This window comes from Rhinichthys klamathensis, unplaced genomic scaffold, assembly GCF_029890125.1.
Source record: "Rhinichthys klamathensis goyatoka isolate OS25496 unplaced genomic scaffold, OSU_Roscu_1.1 h1tg000211l_1, whole genome shotgun sequence".
Lineage (NCBI taxonomy): Eukaryota > Metazoa > Chordata > Actinopteri > Cypriniformes > Leuciscidae > Rhinichthys > Rhinichthys klamathensis.
Window position 1 is genome coordinate 388763 of NW_026606736.1, and position 20604 is coordinate 409366.

The 20604-nt window shown below is 35.1% G+C and overlaps 1 protein-coding gene across 8 annotated transcripts in view; it reads right to left on the reverse strand.

Moving 5' to 3' along the window:
- The window catches only part of ptk2ab (protein tyrosine kinase 2ab), a 63046-nt gene that overhangs the window by 20149 nt on the left and 22293 nt on the right, over nucleotides 1-20604 (reverse strand). For 7 of the 8 annotated variants that reach the window (XR_008808266.1, XM_056263971.1, XM_056263970.1 and 4 more), the window contains 19 exons: nucleotides 18380-18467; nucleotides 15750-15829; nucleotides 15244-15306; nucleotides 14273-14327; nucleotides 12612-12752; nucleotides 12242-12319; nucleotides 12058-12156; nucleotides 11847-11964; nucleotides 10963-11002; nucleotides 10603-10661; nucleotides 8505-8561; nucleotides 7447-7467; nucleotides 6793-6890; nucleotides 5857-5941; nucleotides 4446-4546; nucleotides 3062-3177; nucleotides 2765-2865; nucleotides 981-1070; nucleotides 419-623 (listed from right to left, as the gene is read on the reverse strand). Coding sequence is in view for 7 of the 8 variants with exons in the window: in XM_056263971.1 (XP_056119946.1) it covers nucleotides 419-623; nucleotides 981-1070; nucleotides 2765-2865; nucleotides 3062-3177; nucleotides 4446-4546; nucleotides 5857-5941; nucleotides 6793-6890; nucleotides 7447-7467; nucleotides 8505-8561; nucleotides 10603-10661; nucleotides 10963-11002; nucleotides 11847-11964; nucleotides 12058-12156; nucleotides 12242-12319; nucleotides 12612-12752; nucleotides 14273-14327; nucleotides 15244-15306; nucleotides 15750-15829; nucleotides 18380-18467 (1695 nt within the window). In the remaining variant the exon portion in view is untranslated. The remainder of the gene's footprint in view (nucleotides 1-418; nucleotides 624-980; nucleotides 1071-2764; nucleotides 2866-3061; nucleotides 3178-4445; nucleotides 4547-5856; nucleotides 5942-6792; nucleotides 6891-7446; nucleotides 7468-8504; nucleotides 8562-10602; nucleotides 10662-10962; nucleotides 11003-11846; nucleotides 11965-12057; nucleotides 12157-12241; nucleotides 12320-12611; nucleotides 12753-14272; nucleotides 14328-15243; nucleotides 15307-15749; nucleotides 15830-18379; nucleotides 18468-20604) is intronic. The other variant, XM_056263968.1, reaches the window with a different exon arrangement.

Genomic DNA, 20604 nt, shown 5'->3' on the forward strand with positions numbered 1-20604 from the left:
AATGCAGAAAGCATACATTCAAACATGTATACCAGTCTCCTCGGTTGCGGATTTTTTCATGTGCGACGGAGTTCTGCACAGCGACTCGACAGGGTGCTTATTTTGAAAGAGAGATAATGCACCTCCATTTTTCCTGCATCCGTTTTGAAAGCCTCGTCACATACGTCCGTACGCCTACGTCATTACAAAAGCAACCCATGCAGATAGGTTGATTATATCTGGACACACAAACCTTATTCAATCACTTGCAATGGACAGTCTACTGTACCTCAAAAGATCTGATTTGAGAAAACAAATCTGATTTGCCTGCAGTCTGAACATAGCCTAAGAAGGAAGCTTAATTGTTGACCATGACCTTTAATATTCAAATGCAGCTAAAAGTGAACGGAGCATAACTCAAAAAGTTATGTGGACTGACCTTAGTTGGCCTTTGAGCTCAGTGAATCGTGGCCGTTTGCTGGGATCGTACGCCCAGCACTTGGTCATCAGGCTGTAGAGGGTCGGCGGGCAGTTAGGAGGCATAGCCAGACGCTCGCCGTTCTCAATCCGACCAATCACGTCGTTATTCTTCACGCCTTGAAACGGCTTCACTCCGTACATCAGTATCTCCCACATACACACCCCTAAAACCCAAACATAAAGTGAGTCTAGATATACATGAAGACAATGGCAATATTCCACTTTAGATGAAACCCAACTTTAGCACTAATTAAAGACGGCAATAAAACAAGTGGCATCACTCCACAATCTACACTATTAATTAAACTTTCGCTACACACACAGGATGGAAAAATTCAAGCTCAACGCCACCTCTTTATACACACACATGCATTTTCTAAACAATTTAGATGTCCCAAATGCATTGAACGCGCAATGCTAATGGTTTTTGTGGGCGTTTTCAATGTCTGAACATCCACATGATTTTGAGTTTCTGATTTTGACTAGAGGAATTGAAAGCAGTAAAGCACACACACACTTACCAAACATCCACACGTCGCTGGCAGAGGTAAAACGTCTGAAGTTTATTGACTCTGGCGCCATCCATTTAATAGGTAGTTTTCCTTTAGAGGCTGCAAAGAGAGAGAGAGAGAAAGAGAGAGAAAATGAGAGAGAGTGTGAATGAGAAGAGTCTGTTCCAAAAGTCTGACACCACTAGTGTGAATGCTTCCATTTTGGCATTATTTTCTAATTCAATGCAACAATTTTCACTACAAATTATATTATCAGCATTGCAATTTGAGTGAAAACAGTGCAGAATTTAAAATATTTCTTTATGTATATATTATTCTTTTTTTAACATGAAATGATTAGTTGCTTTTAAAACATAAAACCTGTATATTTTGAGGTTTAATTAAAAAAAGGCCTTTGAGCCCCAATGTGAACCACCGTTCAAAAGTTTAGGGTTGGTAAGATTTTTTATAATGGTTTTGAAAGAAGTCTGTTATGCTCAATGAGGCTGCATGTATTTGATGAAAAATATAGTTAAAAAAACCCCCAGTAATATTACGAAAGTTTACAACATTTTTATTTACACCTTTACATTTTCAAATGTAATTTATTCCTGTGATGGCAAAGCTGAATTTTCAGCAGCCATTATTCCAAGCTTTAGCGTCACATGATCCTTGCTGAATTTTGGTACTGATCTGGTGCTCAAGAAACATTTCTTATTATCAATTTTGCAGAAAACAAATTTCTTGATTTTTTTCATGATTTTTTGATGTCTAGAAAGTCAAAAGAACAGCATTGATTTGAAATAAAAATCTTTTGTAACATTATAAATGTTTTTACTAGCCAAGTTTTCATCCAATGATTTTTTTTTTTCAAAAAAAAGAAAGAAAAGGTTCAGCACTTCAAAAACGGTTACTGATACAGTGAATGGAAATATCATTTATAGATAGAATTTCTCAAGTGTCAACAAAATCCTTTTCGATTAACTTTAGCGCATAAATTCAATATCAATACTTAAAATGTTGCAAAAATCAGTTTGAAAACACTTTTTGTCAGAAAATGGGCTTTAAGGCAAATAAATGTGATGGCACATGACAGAATATTAATGTGCAGTTGTATTAAGTGACAACTTGGATATTTGAGTTCTCAAGCTAAATCCAGGAAAGTTATTCTAACGCAAATATTTTAATTGTGATGGCTAATTGAAACAATATTTTTTTCAGTGTATAAATTCGGAATAGGCAGTTGTTTCTCATATTTTAAAATAATCTGAAAAAAAATAATACAACTGCACCCGTTTCTGAAAATTGCTTGATGATCAAGCATTGATCTAAATAGTCTATATACATGTATATACATTCTATACATACATAGTCTATTATGAAGAGTTCAGATGCAAAAGCCTCTAAGTGCCATTTGAAATTTTCTTCTAGAATGCTATTTAAGTGAAATTACTTACCTTAAATATACAAGCTTGATAAAAATTATCATTCTAGAAGAAAATTTCAAATGGCACTTAGAGGCTTTTGCATCTGAACTCTTCATATACATTCCCAGAACGAGTATGATACTGATGATATTTTGGTACTTGCCGATACAGATATACAGTATGTATGTATGTATATATATATATATATATATATATATATAGGCTTAATTAGTTTAGTAAATACATTTTTTTTTTTCTTAAATTTTCACACTTAATTATGTTTGTTAAAAGGTATTGTATGAGCTTGTTACATTCACCATTTTGCTCTCCGTTTGTTCTGTTGCCACTGTTTCTTTTTGTGGACACATGTCGTCAGTGCCTTCATACCTTTATAATAAGAGCTGTCCTCCATGTATCTAGACAACCCGAAGTCTCCCAGCTTCACACAGTCCACTGAAGACACAAGAACGTTACGTGCCGCAATGTCCCTAAAAAAAACATTAGGTAAGAAAGTAGACACATTTAAGAACTGCCTTATATCCAGACTATCAGTACAACATCAGTAAAATAAATAATGCATGCAGGAGTACAACTAGATGAGGCTCCTGATCCTTCCTGCAAAAACATTCAACAGGAAAGGGAAGTGATGACTACGACACCAGTTTGCAAGATGTGGACACTTACCTGTGTACAAAGCGTTTGCTCTCTAGGTACGCAAGGGCTGTGCTGAGCTGGTAAGAAAACAGGATAAGTGATGCTAAATCCAGATTGTACTTCCTAATCTGAAGGAACGAACGCAACTGAAAAAATAAAAGAGGGAGAAAAAAAAAATGCATAAATATATCAGTAAATAATTAAATAAAATATTATGCAAATGCAGAGCAAATTGAACTACATTAATTAACAATTAACATATACAGTACGGTCAGAGTTAAAACCAACGATGAACTTTAGATGGAGCTGTTGTACAGGTCACAGGAAACCACAGCCTATATCCATGAGTTTCTCATTTTGCATTACTATGTTTTTTTCCTCCCACAACTGTGACATCAGCACACAGGTTTAAGAAATCACAGCTTAAGTGGTCATCACAAGTAGTCAGCTTTAAATAGAGGTGTAAACAAGGTTCAAATATTTTTTTGTGATTACTCAAACCACATTTAGTGATGGTCTGAAAAAAAAACCCCCAGTGAATTAATGAGTAAAATTATTTAACTTAAACTAAGTTTTTACATGCAATACAGTATATGCACAAAACTTAATGGAATATCTTGTTATGTCTGTCTGGTTGTATGCTGCAACATACAATTCACTAAAAGTGTCAGAAATAAACATGTAGATCATGAGAAATTTGCATATAAATTTGTTTTTATATAGTTGCTCGAATAATCGAAATGCCTAATATTTAAAACAAATAAATGAACATAAACCAAATAATTATGTTACCTTTGGAGATTTAAGACAAGCTGGAGGTTATTCTAACTTTAAGTTATTTACAATGATTTGTAAGAACAAACAAGTTTTGCCTTAACAACCATCTTAAAGGGATAGCTCATATATTTGTGTTCCACAGAAGAACAAAAGTCATACAGGTTTGGAACGTCATGAGTAAATGATGACAGAATTTCCATTTTGAGTGAACTATCCCTTTAAGAAAAAAGATAAGAACATTCCTATTTGGGAATCAAAATAAAATCAGTCCTTTTTAAAGTTAGAGTTACTCTAAAGAATGTTTTCTCAATCAGGCCCCAGATGTGAACAGCATGTGTCTTAGCTGTTCGCTTTTTATCGGATCACCCAAGACAGATGTTAACACCGGGTGTAAATAGGGCTTTATGTTAATGCAGAACCCCTGTAGAGACTTTAGAGAGTTTTTAGCCGTTTGGCAGGTAACAGTTTCCCATCAGAAAGCCCATTTACCCTCGTTCACAGTGTCTCAGTTGGATTGAATCATCTGAGAAGACATGTTCCCTTGGACATTTATGACGTGTTCAAACCCCTTCCCCAAACCCAATGCAGACTGCTACACATAACCCAGATTGCCTGCCATAAGTAAAAAAAGTCCCACCTCTCCCAGTGTGCACAGCTCCATGATGATCCACACTGGGTTTTCTGTAATGACACCAATCAGCTTAACAATATGCGGGTGATCGAACTGTCGCATGGTCACTGCAGGAACACAGAGAGACAAAATTAGACCAACATCACTGCTATGACATTTCAGCAGGGCATACTGCAGCATATACAGTATAACTGCATTTGTTATGAAAAACATACACTACCATTCAAAAGTTTCGGGTACAAGTTTCAGTAAAATTGATCAAATTGATCAAAAATGACAGTAAAGACATTTATAATGTTACAAAAGATTTTTATTTCAAATGAATGCTGTTCTTTTGCTGTTCGGTTTTCAACATTGCTAATAATAAGAAATATTTTTTGAGCATATTAGAATGATTTCTGAAGGATCATGTGACACTGAAAACTGGAGTAATGAAGCTAAAAATCCAGCTTTGTCATTGCAGGAATAAATAATATTTAAAAATATTTTATATTATATTATATTTATATTATTTCTATAATATTATTATTTGTTGTAATAATATTTCAAAATATTACCGTTTTTACTGTATTTTTGATCAGATAAATGCAGCCCCTTGGTCTTTTAAACTTAAATTTAAACGGTAGTGTACATATTTGTTGTTGCATTCACAATGAAAGAACAATATATTTCTCGCATAGTATGTACAACATTTTTTTTATTTTAAGTGCATTTCTTTTGTATATCGTCTCCTAAAAATTTAATATTGTGTTAGGTCACAACATGTTGCTTAAAGTAAAATCTGCGTCCTGAGGCAAAACCAGATGAGAACTACTCATTTATACATAGTGAAACTTTGTGATATGAGGCCCCATTTGCTTCCATAGTATGGAGAAAAAAGGCTATGGAAGTCAATGGGGCCCATCAACTGTTTGGTTACCGACATTCTTCAAAATATCTTCTTTTGTGTTCAGCAGAAGAAAGAAATTCATACAGGTTTGGAACAACTTGAGTGTAAGTAAATGATGACAGAATTTTTTGGGGTTAACTATCCTTTAATAAGTGTGGTATGACATTACTAGGTGATATTCAGAATAGTAGGATGTGCACCATGTGTATCTAAATCAGACAAAACTGAATTATACAGTTAAATCTAATTATCTGTGAAGGATCTATAAAAGCGGTGGTAAAAACATCATGTCCTTTTTATTAGTGCCTGACCTTTCCTTCACTCTCACTCATACCAGCACCTGTTCAAGTGTACAAAAGCCAACAGCTGTGCTCTTACAAACTCCACATTCTGAAAATGTTTGGAGTTTCCGCACCAACTAACCAAAACACATTCCTCTTAATTTAAGGCTGACGAACACAGCCATGTGAATGACGCAGATATTCAGTGCTGTTATGGGCTGCTGGGTATCAGAGATTTTACACTCACAGGCCTCCTGGAGGAACTTTTCTCGAACGCTGTCCGAGGTACAGTTCTTACACGTCTTTATTGCCACAGAAAGTGCTGGGTTCTCCTGACGACAAAAAAGAAACAAAAAACTAGTATTTAATAAGTGCTTTAGCACAGCTTCCCGTTTCATATGACATCATATTTCCTATCACAGTGTGAAAATTATACTTAATTTAAGACTGTACCTTTAATATCTAATATCCACAACCACTCAAAAGTTTAGGGTCAGCAAGACTTTTTCAGTAAAACTAATCCTTATGAACTGAGCGGTTTAATCCAAATTTTCTGAAGAGACATAATCGCTTTATATGATGAACATATTCAATTTAGGCTTTTTTTCCACATACTGTATAAACATTCATCTACTCACACATCAGATATGGTAAACGGACATGTTCGCTTGACATGCGAGAACCAATGAGGTTTATTCATTCAGCTTCTGCAAGAACAAATGAAGTTTGTTCTCGCGCATTAAGCAAGTACAGATGAGATTACCATATCTTATATACAGTATGTGAATAAAATCGGTTAAATAAAATTTAAATCGGTTCATCATTTAAAGCATTTGTCTCTTCTGAAAATTTGGACTAAACCTCTCAATTCATATGGATTAGTTTTACGATCTCTTAGTGAAATTTTTGGGTGAACCCTTTAATACTTTTATTCAGTAAGGATGAAATAAATTGATCAAAAGTTACAGTGAAGACATTGTAACAAAAAATAATAATTTCAGACAAATGCTGTTCATCTATTCGTTAAAGCACCACCTTTTTCAACACTTTGTTTGATGAGCACCAAATCATCATTTTAGAATAATTTTACAGGAAAAACTTTGAAAAGTTATTTCAAATTCTAATAATATTTCACATAATTACTGTTTAAATAATTAAATTAAATGTAACAAGTAATTTATACCGGACACAAGTAGATCCCTTGATGGACGTCTCCAAACTGGCCCTCTCCTATACAGCGTCCCAGCTCAATTCTGTCTCTTTGGATCTCATAGTCTCTGGCTGAAAGACAAAATGGACCTACAGTGAACAAACACTTAAAAATATAATTTCATTTATGATTATCACAGGCCACTTTGCACTATGTACTCAGAAAAATAACCAAGACACCATGCAATTCTTTCCTCCATCTGAATCTGTTCATATATGCTTTCCAATATAGAATCTATCCCATACATGCCATTAAAACACAATTATAAAACAAAAAAGGCAAACAAGACTCAGTAAAGAAAATATACCAAGGTTTATTCATCAACAAGAGAAAGAAAAAAAAAGTTACTGAACAAGCCATTTATATGTAAAAGTGTCAAAGCCAGTTTGGAGCACCTTTTAGTGGAACTTGAATGTGTCAGTCAAAAGCATATATGTGGGTAAATCCAAAAAAAACAATGATTTCTGCTTAAAACATCAGTAAATAAGGATATAAAGATTCAACCAAAAGAAACACAGACAGGCAAAGCAAAAGCACACAAACACACAGGCCCCACCATCACACATGAAGTCTCAAGCATATGAAGGGAAGGGAAGGGAATGAAAACAGCAGGAGAAACAGCTTTACCTTCATCTAGTCCATAATATTCTGTTGTGCCAATAACGAGAGAAAACAAAGTGGCAAATATAACACTGGATAACATTAAGATCAACATTAACTAATAATTATTTCCTTTTATAAAGAACATTTTAATGAATGTTTACAAAAACCAAACACTAAGTTTTCTTATCACGGCCTGGTGCTTATTTAATATTAAACATCGTAATTTCAGCTTAAAAACATTTATATTTATATATATATATATATATATATATATATATATATATATATATATATATATATATATATATATATATATATGTGTGTGTGTGTGTGTGTGTGTGTGCGTGTGTGTGTGTGTTATTCTAAAAAAAGGTAATTGTGGGGTTACAAACACAAGTATGTTAGATTTAAAAAAAGATAATATATGATATAGCTAAATGTTTGTTCTATTTATAAAACAGGCGTTCAACATCATATCCATTTCAATGCTTCCCTTGTGTCCTATAAGCACATGGAACAGCGTCCATGTGACCAGGATTGGTCAATACATGGATTTAGTTCTGTTGTTATTATACAACTTCCTATATTCAAGCCCACACTGAGCAAATGATGATTGACTGAGATGCAAGCGCACAAAAAGGGAGAGACAAAACTGAACGCCACGTTACAGAGTTCAGTTTCAGACCTAAAAGAACAGCTAAGCAGAAAGCGACACCGACTCAAGCATCTATAAACGTCTCAAGAGCGTCTGTGTCTGTGATCCCAAACAGCATGCTCAAAAATCAGGTAGATAATAGGAAAGTAGGTAAGGAAAATTTGCAGAATATTTGCTTTAAAGGATGTTTTTTACGATATATAACAGCTGAACCAACTTATGACACCAATAGTTTACCCTGCAGAATAATTTAAGTCAAATTTAAAATTTTCACAATATACAACCTTGGATTTCCTCAAGTTAATATTTGTGGACAAAACACACAAAAAGGATCTAATTTTAGCTGATTGACTCAGTTTTAAAGTGAATTTTCAAGCCAGAGCACCATAATACTGGTCTGAGATCAGTGTAAACCTGTTATACTCACTGGAGGGCATGGTGTATGTGTCCTCTTCATCTATGATCTCAGCGTAGTCATCTGTTTCTGAAAAGGGAAAACAGTATTTTAAGTCCTAATGAACCAGGACCAGCTAAAAACAGCGCTTCCAAAACCAGAAACCCCTTCAGAAACACGTCTTCTCATCTCTGGCACAACTCACACACTCCATCGTCTCTTCCCCATTAACAGTGCTAAGTTTAAAAGTGTTCGGAGGTCTATGTATTCTGCAAGATTTGAGTTGGCTTCAATCACATCCTCGCAGCTGTGATATCTGAGTGTGTGTTTAAAGAGCGAGTACATCTGGCAGTGAGGGGGGAATTTCTTTCTAAAGCATTGGTGTCATTGGGAAAAACAGATGAAGTCATGGGTAATCTGACAGCTATTGTGTCTGGTTTTAAGGAAAAAGTTACGTCAAATATTCTCTACTCAGCAATGCAGCGAAAGTCAACAGATTTTGACAGCTTGTATTGACTGTCAGTGAAGTCCCACGAGTGGAGTGCTGTGAGCAAACACTTTCCCTTTACTGTGAGAGAAAAGGATGTGTGTTTTCAGTAGATAAAGTCTCCAACATGGCTGAACTGAATAGTTTTACGAGATCAAAACAACATCAAATTCCACTGTAAGCACACAGATACACCTAGGTATTTTGTTTTTCTGGAGTTCACAGGACTATAACATGAAGCTGAATGCAGTCAAACTGTGCTATCGAACAAGATAACACTGAAGCACCTGTTCACTTGTCTTCTGAGCAGCAGGCTTCAGCAAATAGTTCTTCTTGAGTGAAAAACTTCAGCCCACTTTGATATATACTTAATATTCTCTGAAAAATATATTGCTGTGTTGAGCTAATAAGTTCAAATACAAATGGTTGGGAGTTCAGGTGAGGCAATATGGCTGGTCAATATAACAACAAAAAAACTTTATAAAAAAATATTTAAATGTATTAAAATAACTGATATTGTTCAGCCTTTTGATAATATTAATATATCTTTTGCTCTAAAATTGTAAAAAACAAAAAAGAAACCATAATTTTCACCAAACAGGCATTGTTGAAAAGTTAAAAATGTAGTTAAAAAAAAAAAGTTAAATACATAGTAATAAATAGCAATTCTTACCTAAATATATTTTTATTACAACATTTTGTTATAAGAAAAATGCCATGTAGAGACTTTTTTGAACATTTAAGAATGATGGCGCAAATGAATCATTTCATATTTTTTTTATTGCGACTGAAGTTTAAATTGATCATATATCTTAAAGTTATATTCTATATTCTAAAACTAGTGAATTGACAGTCTATGGGAAACTTAAATGCACATTAGAATCATTGACGCATTCACATTTTTTGTTGTCAGCAAAATCACACGGATCAAGATGACTCATAATAATATACTGTGAATAGCCCGCTCAATTCAGCAATAAGACAAAATTGGACTTTACCATCCCCACCAATATCATCTGTGGATCCAATCAGCATGCAAAAGATTTAAGAGAGACAGAGAGAAAGAGAAAGCATTAGATTAATGTTTTTATCATAATCAGAAGGAGAGGCAACAGCACAAAAGAGTATTTCATGGCTGTTACACAATGCAATAAAACAAAGCCCCAAACCATTATTAGCAAGAGGAAGTGTTTGAAAAAAGCTTCAGATTATATTAAATACACATGCACTATCATGGTGAGGGACTTCCTAGTGATCTCTATTGCTCTTCCACTGAGATAATGACATTTTCTTTCCCGTAAAACAAACCTTTTTGTATTTTTATTAAGACATTTCCTTGTGAGGAACATTGACCACTGTAATTTAGGAGACTTCGGGTCCCCGTCCTTGTGGGGACATTCTACACACAAAAGTAAGTTGGAGAAGGTTTAGAAAGTAACTGAAGGGTTTTGAGGAGTTTTAGATACAGAGCAACAGACTCGACCACATTCATTTCAACTCGAACCACTTAGAATTAATGAGATCTCAACAGGCTTTCCAGAAAACATCAGAGGTTCAAAGAACATGGCTGGAATTAGTTATGGATTAAATTCATTATCAATGAAAATGAAAGGTCACAGTGCCGTCCTCTTGGATAAGTCTTACCTGAAATGGAGATTGCTTTGGCCTTGACTCCTTGCAACCGTTTCTCATGGTTTGCTGATCTGTGTGACAGAGGTTGAAGAAGATGAATCATGTACATTTTCAATCAAACTTAAATCACAGCATGACCTTTTCTACACTGAAGCCACTGTGCCGGTCTGTTCCATTAGCATGTGCAGGGAGGATGACATAACAGATGGGCACTACCACAATCACATTAATGGGAGCTGGGCTGCGCGTCACATTAGTTGAGGGTACACTGAGAGATTCCACATGTCTGAGCCAAAGAAGCCAAAGGAGCAAGAACAGAGTGTGTAAGAGGAGCTGAGTCTATCTAATGACAAACTGTGGGTATAAACTTACTTTGGAGCCTTTGGGATAGATGGAAGAGCTCTCTCTCCTTCTGTTGACAAACATTGACAAATAAAATTTAAATGTGAAAACCAAAACAGAAATAATAACAAAACAAAAAAAAAACTGAGTAAGGAATATCATTTTCATTTTCAATCAGAGTTTTGATGATTTGAGGAGACATGAGCAACAGTGACCACTCTGCAATGTGCAATAGCTGTGTTTTATGCAAATGAGGAGTGACAATGGAAGTGAATCCAGTGAAGTTCATGTGATAATTAATGAGTGAACATGCTAGTAACAGATGCGCATCTATTAATTAGTAAGGTCAATTTTATGTTAAATACATTGTGCTGCTTGATATTTTTTGTGAAAACGTAATAAAAAAAAATTCAGGACTCTTTTGATGAATAGGAATAAAAACAGCATTTATTTTAAATATAAATCATTTGTAGCCTACATTATAAATATTTTTTTATTACTTTTGATCAATATAATGTGTCCTTGCTGAATCAAAGTATTCATTTCGGTAACACTTCACAATAAGGTTTCATTTGTTAACATGAGTTAACAATAAACAATACAGCATTTATTAATCTTAGTGAATATTAATCTCAACATTCACTAATACATTTAAGATCAAAAGTTGTATCTGCTAACATTAGTTTAATGGTACTGCGAACTAGCATGAACATGAAAAATTGTATTAAATAACATAATGGATAATAAATGCTGTAAGAATATATTGTTCATAGTTAGTTAATGCACTAACGTTAACAAATGAAACCTTACTTATATTTCTTTTTTTTTTTAAATCACAAACTTTTGAACAGTAGAGTATCTTGTTTTGTCTGAGATCTGTATTTGTGTGTATATGTATGTGTTTGTGTTCTCACCTTTCTGTACACGGACAATAAACGATGAGGAACTTCCGTTAACAAGTCTACAGTAGCCGTCAATGAGATCGGCCATGTTCTCCGCAGTGTTCAGTGTTGTAGTTGTCACCGTCAGAGGCTGAGAAATGCACAAGAACACTGTACCATTATATCCATGTACAAAAACCACATATAAGACAAAATAATACACTGAAAAATGTGTGGGTGTTACCTCAGGTGCTCTAGCCACATCTAACTGCAGCATTCCCTTTCTCTCTCGCTCCTCAAACTGAATACTCTTCACTTGCGTGAAGTTGGCGAGGTGTGTTGGCTACACAAAGAGATACAGACTTAATAAACGCTGTACAGATGTCTATCAGTTCATTCCCCCATCCATAGGACTGCACAGTACTTACGTTTGAGCCTTTGTCAGTCAAGTAACTGATGCCTTCCTCTGGTCCGATGGCCAACTCCACTGATATCACCCAGCTCGACTAGCACACACAACAGCAGACACATTCAACTCAAACACTTCATGAAACACAAACAAACTAATAAATACAATGCAACCTTATTTTACAATCACATTGACGAATGATTAAAGGCTGTATCCATTTAAATAAAAAAAACATTTGGAGACGATATTCATCTTTTAGCCAACAGAGGGCACTACAGACCATTAAGTCACCATCAAGAAAGAAATAATAAATTAATCAAGAGAGTTATTAGACAACTTGTGGCTCTATTTTAATGAATTGAATTAATTAACATCTAAACTCAACTCACCCCGAGAGCACATTTAAAACACTCCTTATCAAATCTGTATATAGGGGACAGGATCTCAAAGAATTTGAGGATACACTGCTCATCGTTCAGATTGGCGAATTGTTTGAACGTCTGTTGGATCAGTTTCCGCAGGGATTTAGCCTGAAAAGACAAAACACAATTACTTGTAATCAAATTAAGCTATTACTTACAATCCCTTAAAGGTTTTTATTAATTTTTTTAAAGACTTTTTCCTATCTGAGTTTAATATGCATTGACAACTCTAAGCAACTTGTGACTTAGAAAGATTGTAAACTGTGAAACACTGCTCTGTTTCAACCAATGGCGTACATTTGGGGCGGGACTAATTGTTTGGTGCAAAAATTACACACTTCACCTTTAGGTGTTAGACAACAAGAACCTTATTTCAACAAACTGGGACATTCGAATCCTTTAAAAGGAAAAGGCGTTCAAAACTGAATTTTCGAAATGAATATTTCTTCAGAGAGAATGTCAATCATTTTGATGGCACAATACAAGACTAAGACCATAGCCAAGGAAATCGCTAAAATAAAACCGTCTTCGTAGAATAATGACAGCTATCTCAAAAGGGGGTCTTATAATCTAAATTTAAACAGTTTCCCTTTCAAATGAATCTTTAATGGTGTAAACAAGCTGTGTGTGTCAAATTATGCAAACACTATCAAAAAGTATTCATTATTTAGACATGATAAATAGCCAATTAGAATGAAGGGTCCTCTCCATAAGAGATGCAGAATGTTTGAAAAATCTAAAGATCCGCAAAACTGGTCGGTAATTCTCTCTTCCCTCTTGACATGGGCTTGGGTTTCCATGGCAACCAATGAAAAGGTGTCGATTTTGGGCTGCTTTGGGGTAGAATGTAAACTATGAAAAGGAGAGCGAAAGCCACAAAATATGCAGAAAATCCCCTTAAATAAAGAAAAGGGAAATCCCTTAGGGGACACAAACGCTACTCCCATTCTAAACCTCAATTTTTAAATGCATTTAAACACACATAGAATTGCAATTTAGTCTACGATCTCAATGATTCAATGAGCAGTAACTAAAAATAAGAAGCACAGAAGATTCCAACTCCCAAAATGTAAATGTGAACTGCATAATTTTTGGATGTTAAAATATTTTTTGTCTTTCAATTTTTTTACATATATAAAAATAAAAGAAAATACATATATTTACTAATAGAAATAAATTAAATAAATGTAAAAAAATGTTTTAATTAATTTGTAATTCATTTCATTTAAGTAATTCTTTTAAAAATATAAACGCGTGACAATTCATTTTTATAGAATTTTTCACTAAGAATAATGTCGTTCAAGCAGCTAAAATAACAGTAGACATCATGCCACAGCATACTGAAGACTGAAACGGACTAGGTAGGTCAGGTGGAAAAGCAAACTGGCTCTGTGGCAAACTGCATTTCATTAGAACGGTTCCCTTCAGTGGCTTCTTCAGAGAGAGAGAGAGAGAGAGAGGGGGGGAGAGAGAGAACAGAACTGGGCCAAATCATCTCAGGGGTGTGAGACCGCAGGGGTAGGTAATAACATTGATTTTGCCTGAACAATAGCATTTTCTCACATTCAATAAATCAAGACAACCACCGTTTTGAGGAAGTCATCGCAGGAGCATCAGAAATGTCTTACCTTTACTGAATCTAATAAACTCTTTGGAAAGAATCTCCGTAGACCAACGTCCTTCCTGCAGGGAGAGAATACAGAAAGACACTGACTTCAGTTTTCAAAGGCAGTAAAACCTCAGGGTAAAAACCCAATGAGACAGCAACTTGTTTGAGGCTGAGGTTATTGTCTCTTCCAGTGTAAACACTACAGTAATGAAGCCGCTGCACCACTGCAGGAGATACGCAGAGATCAATTATACTCTACTCAAAATAGATCAGACGGGTTTCAGAGGGCCATGCAACACGGGCTAGTTATTCTGACCCATATACACACAATCTGAAAGAAAACGAGATGGAGAGAAATACTCTAATGGTTCTAAGACCTAGAGAACTCCTTTCCGTCTAGTATGAGCTTGTTTTGAAATACATAGCATTACATCATAAGGTAACAGTGCTCTATATATGATAATATGTGTAATATGAGAACTGATCAGAATTTAATTTTAACACATTAAATAAAATAAAAAAGTGATGAGCAAGTTAATAGTGACAGCAACAAGCAGTGCTGCATTTTGCAAGCCATTTCTTTTTGTGGTGTCATACCAAGTTTCCCTACGGAAGCCCATTTTTGGTAATTGCAACTTTATTTCACATTCACAACAGTGAATATTTCTTAAATTGCTCCTGTATATCACACATTTGTAATTCTATTTCTTCCAATTTCTTTTCCTGTCCGATTGACCGCTCGTGTCTCTTCCCAACAGACACGAGCAGACCTCTGAAGAAGGACGAGGAGAACAGGAAGACAGTGTACAGTTTATTTTTAACTTTCTCACTAACTACCTGATGCAGAAATCACCTACATCAAAGCTAACTGGACCAAAATTTCTCAAGTTCAATAAAAACAGATTCTGTCTGAAGATAGTCACATAATTAAATATGGGCACAAGGTTAGAACTGGATACTAATGATCTAAACATAGACAGCAGTACTTACTCTAATAATTCATAATTTGATTTCTTATCCAGGGCGTTACCACGCATGTCCCTGAAAAACCTCCTGAAACAGAGAAGAGGAAAGTGAATTGTCTGAATTCAATCCTTAATTGATAAAAGTCATTGGAAATCACTTACATTTACATTACCATTCAAAAGTTTGGGGTTGGTAAGTTTTGTTTTACTGTCTTTTGAAAGAAGCCTCGTATGCTTACTAACTCTGCATTCATTTGATAATACAGTGTAAATGTAGATAGTATTTTTTTTACATTTAAAAAATACTGAACAACAGTAATATTGTAAAATGTTATTACAATTTTAAATAACGCTTTTCTGTTTTATTATATTTTAATATTTATTCCTGTAATGGCGATGCTGAATTTTCAGCTTTCTGTGTCCAGTCTTCAGTGTCACATGACCCTTCAGAAATCATTCTAATATGCTGATTTGCTGCTCAAGAAACATATTCCTATTATTATGTTAAAAACAGATGTGTATCACACATACCTGATTTCAATGCAGCCAAGTTTAAGTGCTAATTCTTGATCAACTTGATCGGCAATCGCCATCATATAATCACTTTTCACCTGGGCATACAGAGAAATATTAGTCTAGGCAAGGCAAGGCAAGGAGAAAGACACAAGGTGATACTGACTGTACAGGATGGATGATGACAGAATTGATAATTTCACGCCTCCTCACCAGACCGATATTTGCGTGTCAAATAAATAAAAAATTAGACAATGATGAATTTCAATTTACAAGAAACACAATAATATAGAGCTAATTTGCTATTAGTGAAAAAATAATGAAGGTGGATAACTGATGAAGCAGTACTTTCCTCTCAATCCATGCTATTTGTAATTCGTTTGTCTTCATTTCTTTTGTATAGATCGTCACACAAGGACCAGGTGGAATGGGTTTGTGCAACTTTCATGTGATGGTACCATAGAATAGAGACATGAACTTATACCAAGGCCAGTCACTTGTCATTTAAGCGTTTTACAATGTTTGTGAGCTCATGGTTTGATCTTTGTAACCTGGCAGTGATCAAACCAGTTATGGACCCTGAGCCTTGAACACTAAACCACCACTCAATCACTCAATGTGGGTGAATCTCATGAAAATATAAATTTCACCCCAAAATAATCTCACGTATTTCACCCCAAAATAATAATAAAAAAGAAAGAAATTAAATAAAAAAATACACAAAAAAATTTACATAAAAGAAAATTATACCTATTGTACGACCATTACATTTTTGCATTGTGACATTTTATCATTTTTGCAAAAACATCTATAATATAATTATCTTTTTTGAAATTATAATCTGCATAAATTAAAAGGTGTACAACAAATAACACCAAAATACTTTGTTTATTATTATTATTTTGCAATTCCTTACTGAGAATTGGTAGTGTACTTAGAGCGTGGGAGTACTTAGTTTTACATTATTATTGTATTAAGGGGTGGTTGATCGCGATTTCACTTTTTTCATTTTAAAAAGTGTGTAATGTTGCTGTTGGTGCATGAACAGTGTCTGCAAAGTTGCTGCGCTGAAAGTTCAAAGTAAGCAGAGATATCGTCTTTTAAAAATCAGGAAGTTTAATGCCTACAAAAACGACTCGAATGGGACTACAACGAGATACTTCCCGGGTTTTATACGTAACTAACCCATAAATTTACATCAACCCTCCCTACGGAATATGCAAAAAAGGGGGCATGGCCATATTTCTGCGGCTTTGTCGAAGAGGAAGAGTTATAGTGGAGAGCTGTATCCATGCTGTCGAAAGTGTGTTATTTTCACCCACGGACTACGGACACTGTAGTTCATCAACAATGGCTAAAATGTATGTTTGATTATGTTCCTGAAAATTACAATCGTAATTTAGCTCTCTGTGCTGTGCATTTTACGGAAGACAGCTTCCAGAATCTCCACGAATTCAATGCCGGATTCAACAAGAAACTGTTACTAAAACATGAAGCAGTTCCAACTTTAAAACCAGAGGCAGCTGTTGTTGGGCCACAACCTGTTAATCATTTTAAATGTATTTGCATGTATAATTTCAGACGTAATGATTTAGTTTTATCAAGGACGTAAACAAATGCCAGCGCTGGCTTTAGTAGCCACTTAGTTATGCTATTTTGTGTGTCTATGACAAACGCGTACAAACATTTTGGACCTGAATTTGTAATTATGTAGTAATTTTGTAAATGTATTTTCCATGTATACTTTATGACGTAATTTTTCGATTTGATCAAGAACGTAATGCCAACGCTGTTTGTTTATAGTAGCCAGTTAGTTCGATGCTATTTTGTGTGTATAAGACAAACGTGTATAAAGTTCAAATAATTATATGTAATCGCAACAGCAAACTTCAGCTGTTATCAGTGTACCGTATGGTTTGTTTACAGGTTTTATGTATTGTATGTATTATGTAGCCTATTTAATCAGGAGAAAACTGTATCTCAAAAGCTAACAAGCAGCAGTAGCATTTTCAAGTAACAGCGTATCGAAATTATTATATAATAATAGTAGTATAGAATAGAATAGAACAGAATAGAATTTTAAAAAAAGTACCATTCAGAAACGTTTTGTAAGAGCCGTGTTTGGGGAGGTTCTGCTCGACTCTCTTCATTGCCGCTTTCTGGGTCTGATTCTGGCTCAAACTGATACGGCAGTATTGACACCATTATTTACATTTGACCGCAGCACATGCAACTTTCGCTCGTAAAGGTAATGGGCGTGAAGTTTCCGGACAACGTGCACGACGCAGTTTAGCCAATTACAACACACCGGCCCAACTAACCAATCTGAGCCCATTGCCTGTTTCTGAGGGAGTGGTTTTCTAGAATCAGGAAGTCAACCGGTCTTCAAATGACAGAGGAGAAAGCGGCTTACAATAAAGGTGAAATTTATAAAAATAAAAAATAAAAAAATAAAAATAAACACACAAAGACATGTTATATTGCACCCAATAAACACACTCATGCAAAGAAAAAAAGCAGTAAACCACCCCTTTAAGACAATGAGGCCTACAATATAGTGTAATTTCTACCTTTTTTGATTTTGGGGTGAAACGTTAACAAAAGGTTTGCCAGCAGTACACAGGCTGCCAAATTAAACTATTAATCACCTGATGATAAAAGTAGTTAAGAGTTGGCTGGTCCTCAGTAAACTGGTTTAAAAATCCTTTAGGCAAGTATCGAATCCGTAGCTCATATCTGGAGAGAGAAGAGAGAGAATGAAAGAAATGATCGAATAACAAAACACACATGCTGTCAACTCTACCTGACGTCGGCTCTGAAGGCAGCTCTCACACAACCTGACCAATCACAACAGATGCTTCAGAAAATAAAGCCCTCAGGTTGAACATCTTTACTGTGTGTCCTGAATCTTTAACAACGATGATGATTCTGATTATGGAGCTGTTTACTCATCTTCCCTCTCGTATGTGACTGATTAGAGATGCCGGTGAGACATGATCTTCTAAAGTCTGCCAGACAACACAATTACTGTGGTATCAGCAGCTGTCTGTCTGGGAGGTAAAAATCACACCCTGTTCTCTCACAGCTGGCTCACTGTCTGCTCTCAATTACGCTAAATTAGTTCAACACATCTCTCTACCTGAGAACGAGCCAGAATGCTGTGGCACCTGCCTCGCACGTTCAAAACAATTATGTTCTCGAAATCGACTGGGGATGATGTACCTGGAACCTGCTGCCATCTGCCTCAGATATGATGCTCAGAACATAAAGACAGAATGAGTTTCAAATAGTTTTGTTTAAACTATTGTCACTTTGTTTAAAAAGCCTCATTTGACTTTATTCTACATATATATATATATAAGCTACATGAGTCGAAGAGGGAAGGGAAGAAATGGTTAAATAAAGTTGTTCATTTTGTTTGTTTTTTGAGCACAAAAAGTATTCTCGTCACTTCATAACATTAAGGTTGAACCACTGTAGTCAATTGGACTATTTTAACGATGTCTTTGCAACTTTCAAGGCCCTGAAAGGTAGTAATGACGTTGCTGCTTATGGCTGGTTCAGAACCTCTCGAATTTCATCAAAAATATCTTCATTTCTGTTCCGATAATGAATGAAGGTCTTGCGGGTTTGGAACGACATGAGGGTTCGTAATCAATGACAGAAATTTCATTTTTGGTTGAACTAACCCTTTAAGTTTAGTGCATATGCTTCAGCATTTTGCATAATATCACCTAAGTGTAGGAAACCAAATTTTAAGTCATTTAAAAAAATAATAATAATAAATTATGAATATATAATGAAAAAAAGGTCAGAAATGTACACATAAAATGAAAATGTGTGAATGTACATTGTATTTTACTTATATTTTATACACACACTATTTGTATAATACTATATAAAAGTGTGTTTTAGGGTAGTTAAAGTCAACATTTCTTTCTGGTTTTGATGAAATTCCTGAGTAGTGCAAAATTAATTAATTTGTGTAACATTAGTGTTTTTGCCTCAGCGTCGGTCTCATAAACATTGTAGAAATGTTGTCCCTCTACAATCAGGCCAATCAGCATAGAAACATTTTCCTACATGTACTAGCACAGATTCCAATACTAGCACTAGCACTGTGATATACTAGCACAGATACCAATGTTATTATTAAAATAGAACCAGTTTGAAGTTCTGGTTTAGATCAGTTTATCACTGTAATTTCGGCTGTGGTGAATAATATTTTTCCATGTGGGAAACACGATCATAGACCATGAAAAACAAGAGGTAGCCTGCAAGTCTGTTTCTTTTCCATTTCTTCAGAAAGTAAAAAGGAGGAATTTAACCTGCTGATCTCCATTTGCAGAGGGTAAAATGTCTTGCTTTAAAGCAAATGCTGAACTTATTATCAGAGCTCTGTTTTTCATTATAAAGACATGCTGGAGGGCGAACAGAATCCAGCTCATCCTTTGAACCGCGGACTTCCCCGTAAATGCATAAAAAGCCCATTCATACATAATGAACGGTTGAAGAAAGAAGATGGGTGAAACAAGCCTCGGGCTGCGTGAATGGAATATAAACAATAGAGCAATTAAGCAGGGACTGCTTTGTTTAGCTTCATTAAGATAAAACTCACTACGACTAGCAACATTCATTCTGAAGCTCCGCCCACTGGGTCAACCTCATTCTGATGCAGAATTATCCACCCCCACTGAATGAATTATACATAAGCCATTATAGCATTCTTTCATCCTCTAAATATGAACTGCATATCGCTCTGTTGTAAAGAATTAGCGGAGTGAATATGCTGTGTCATACTAAAAAAACAGACATGACCCACATATTCAAAGTACGTATTGGATATAAAGATTTTGGAACAGGAGTTATGTCT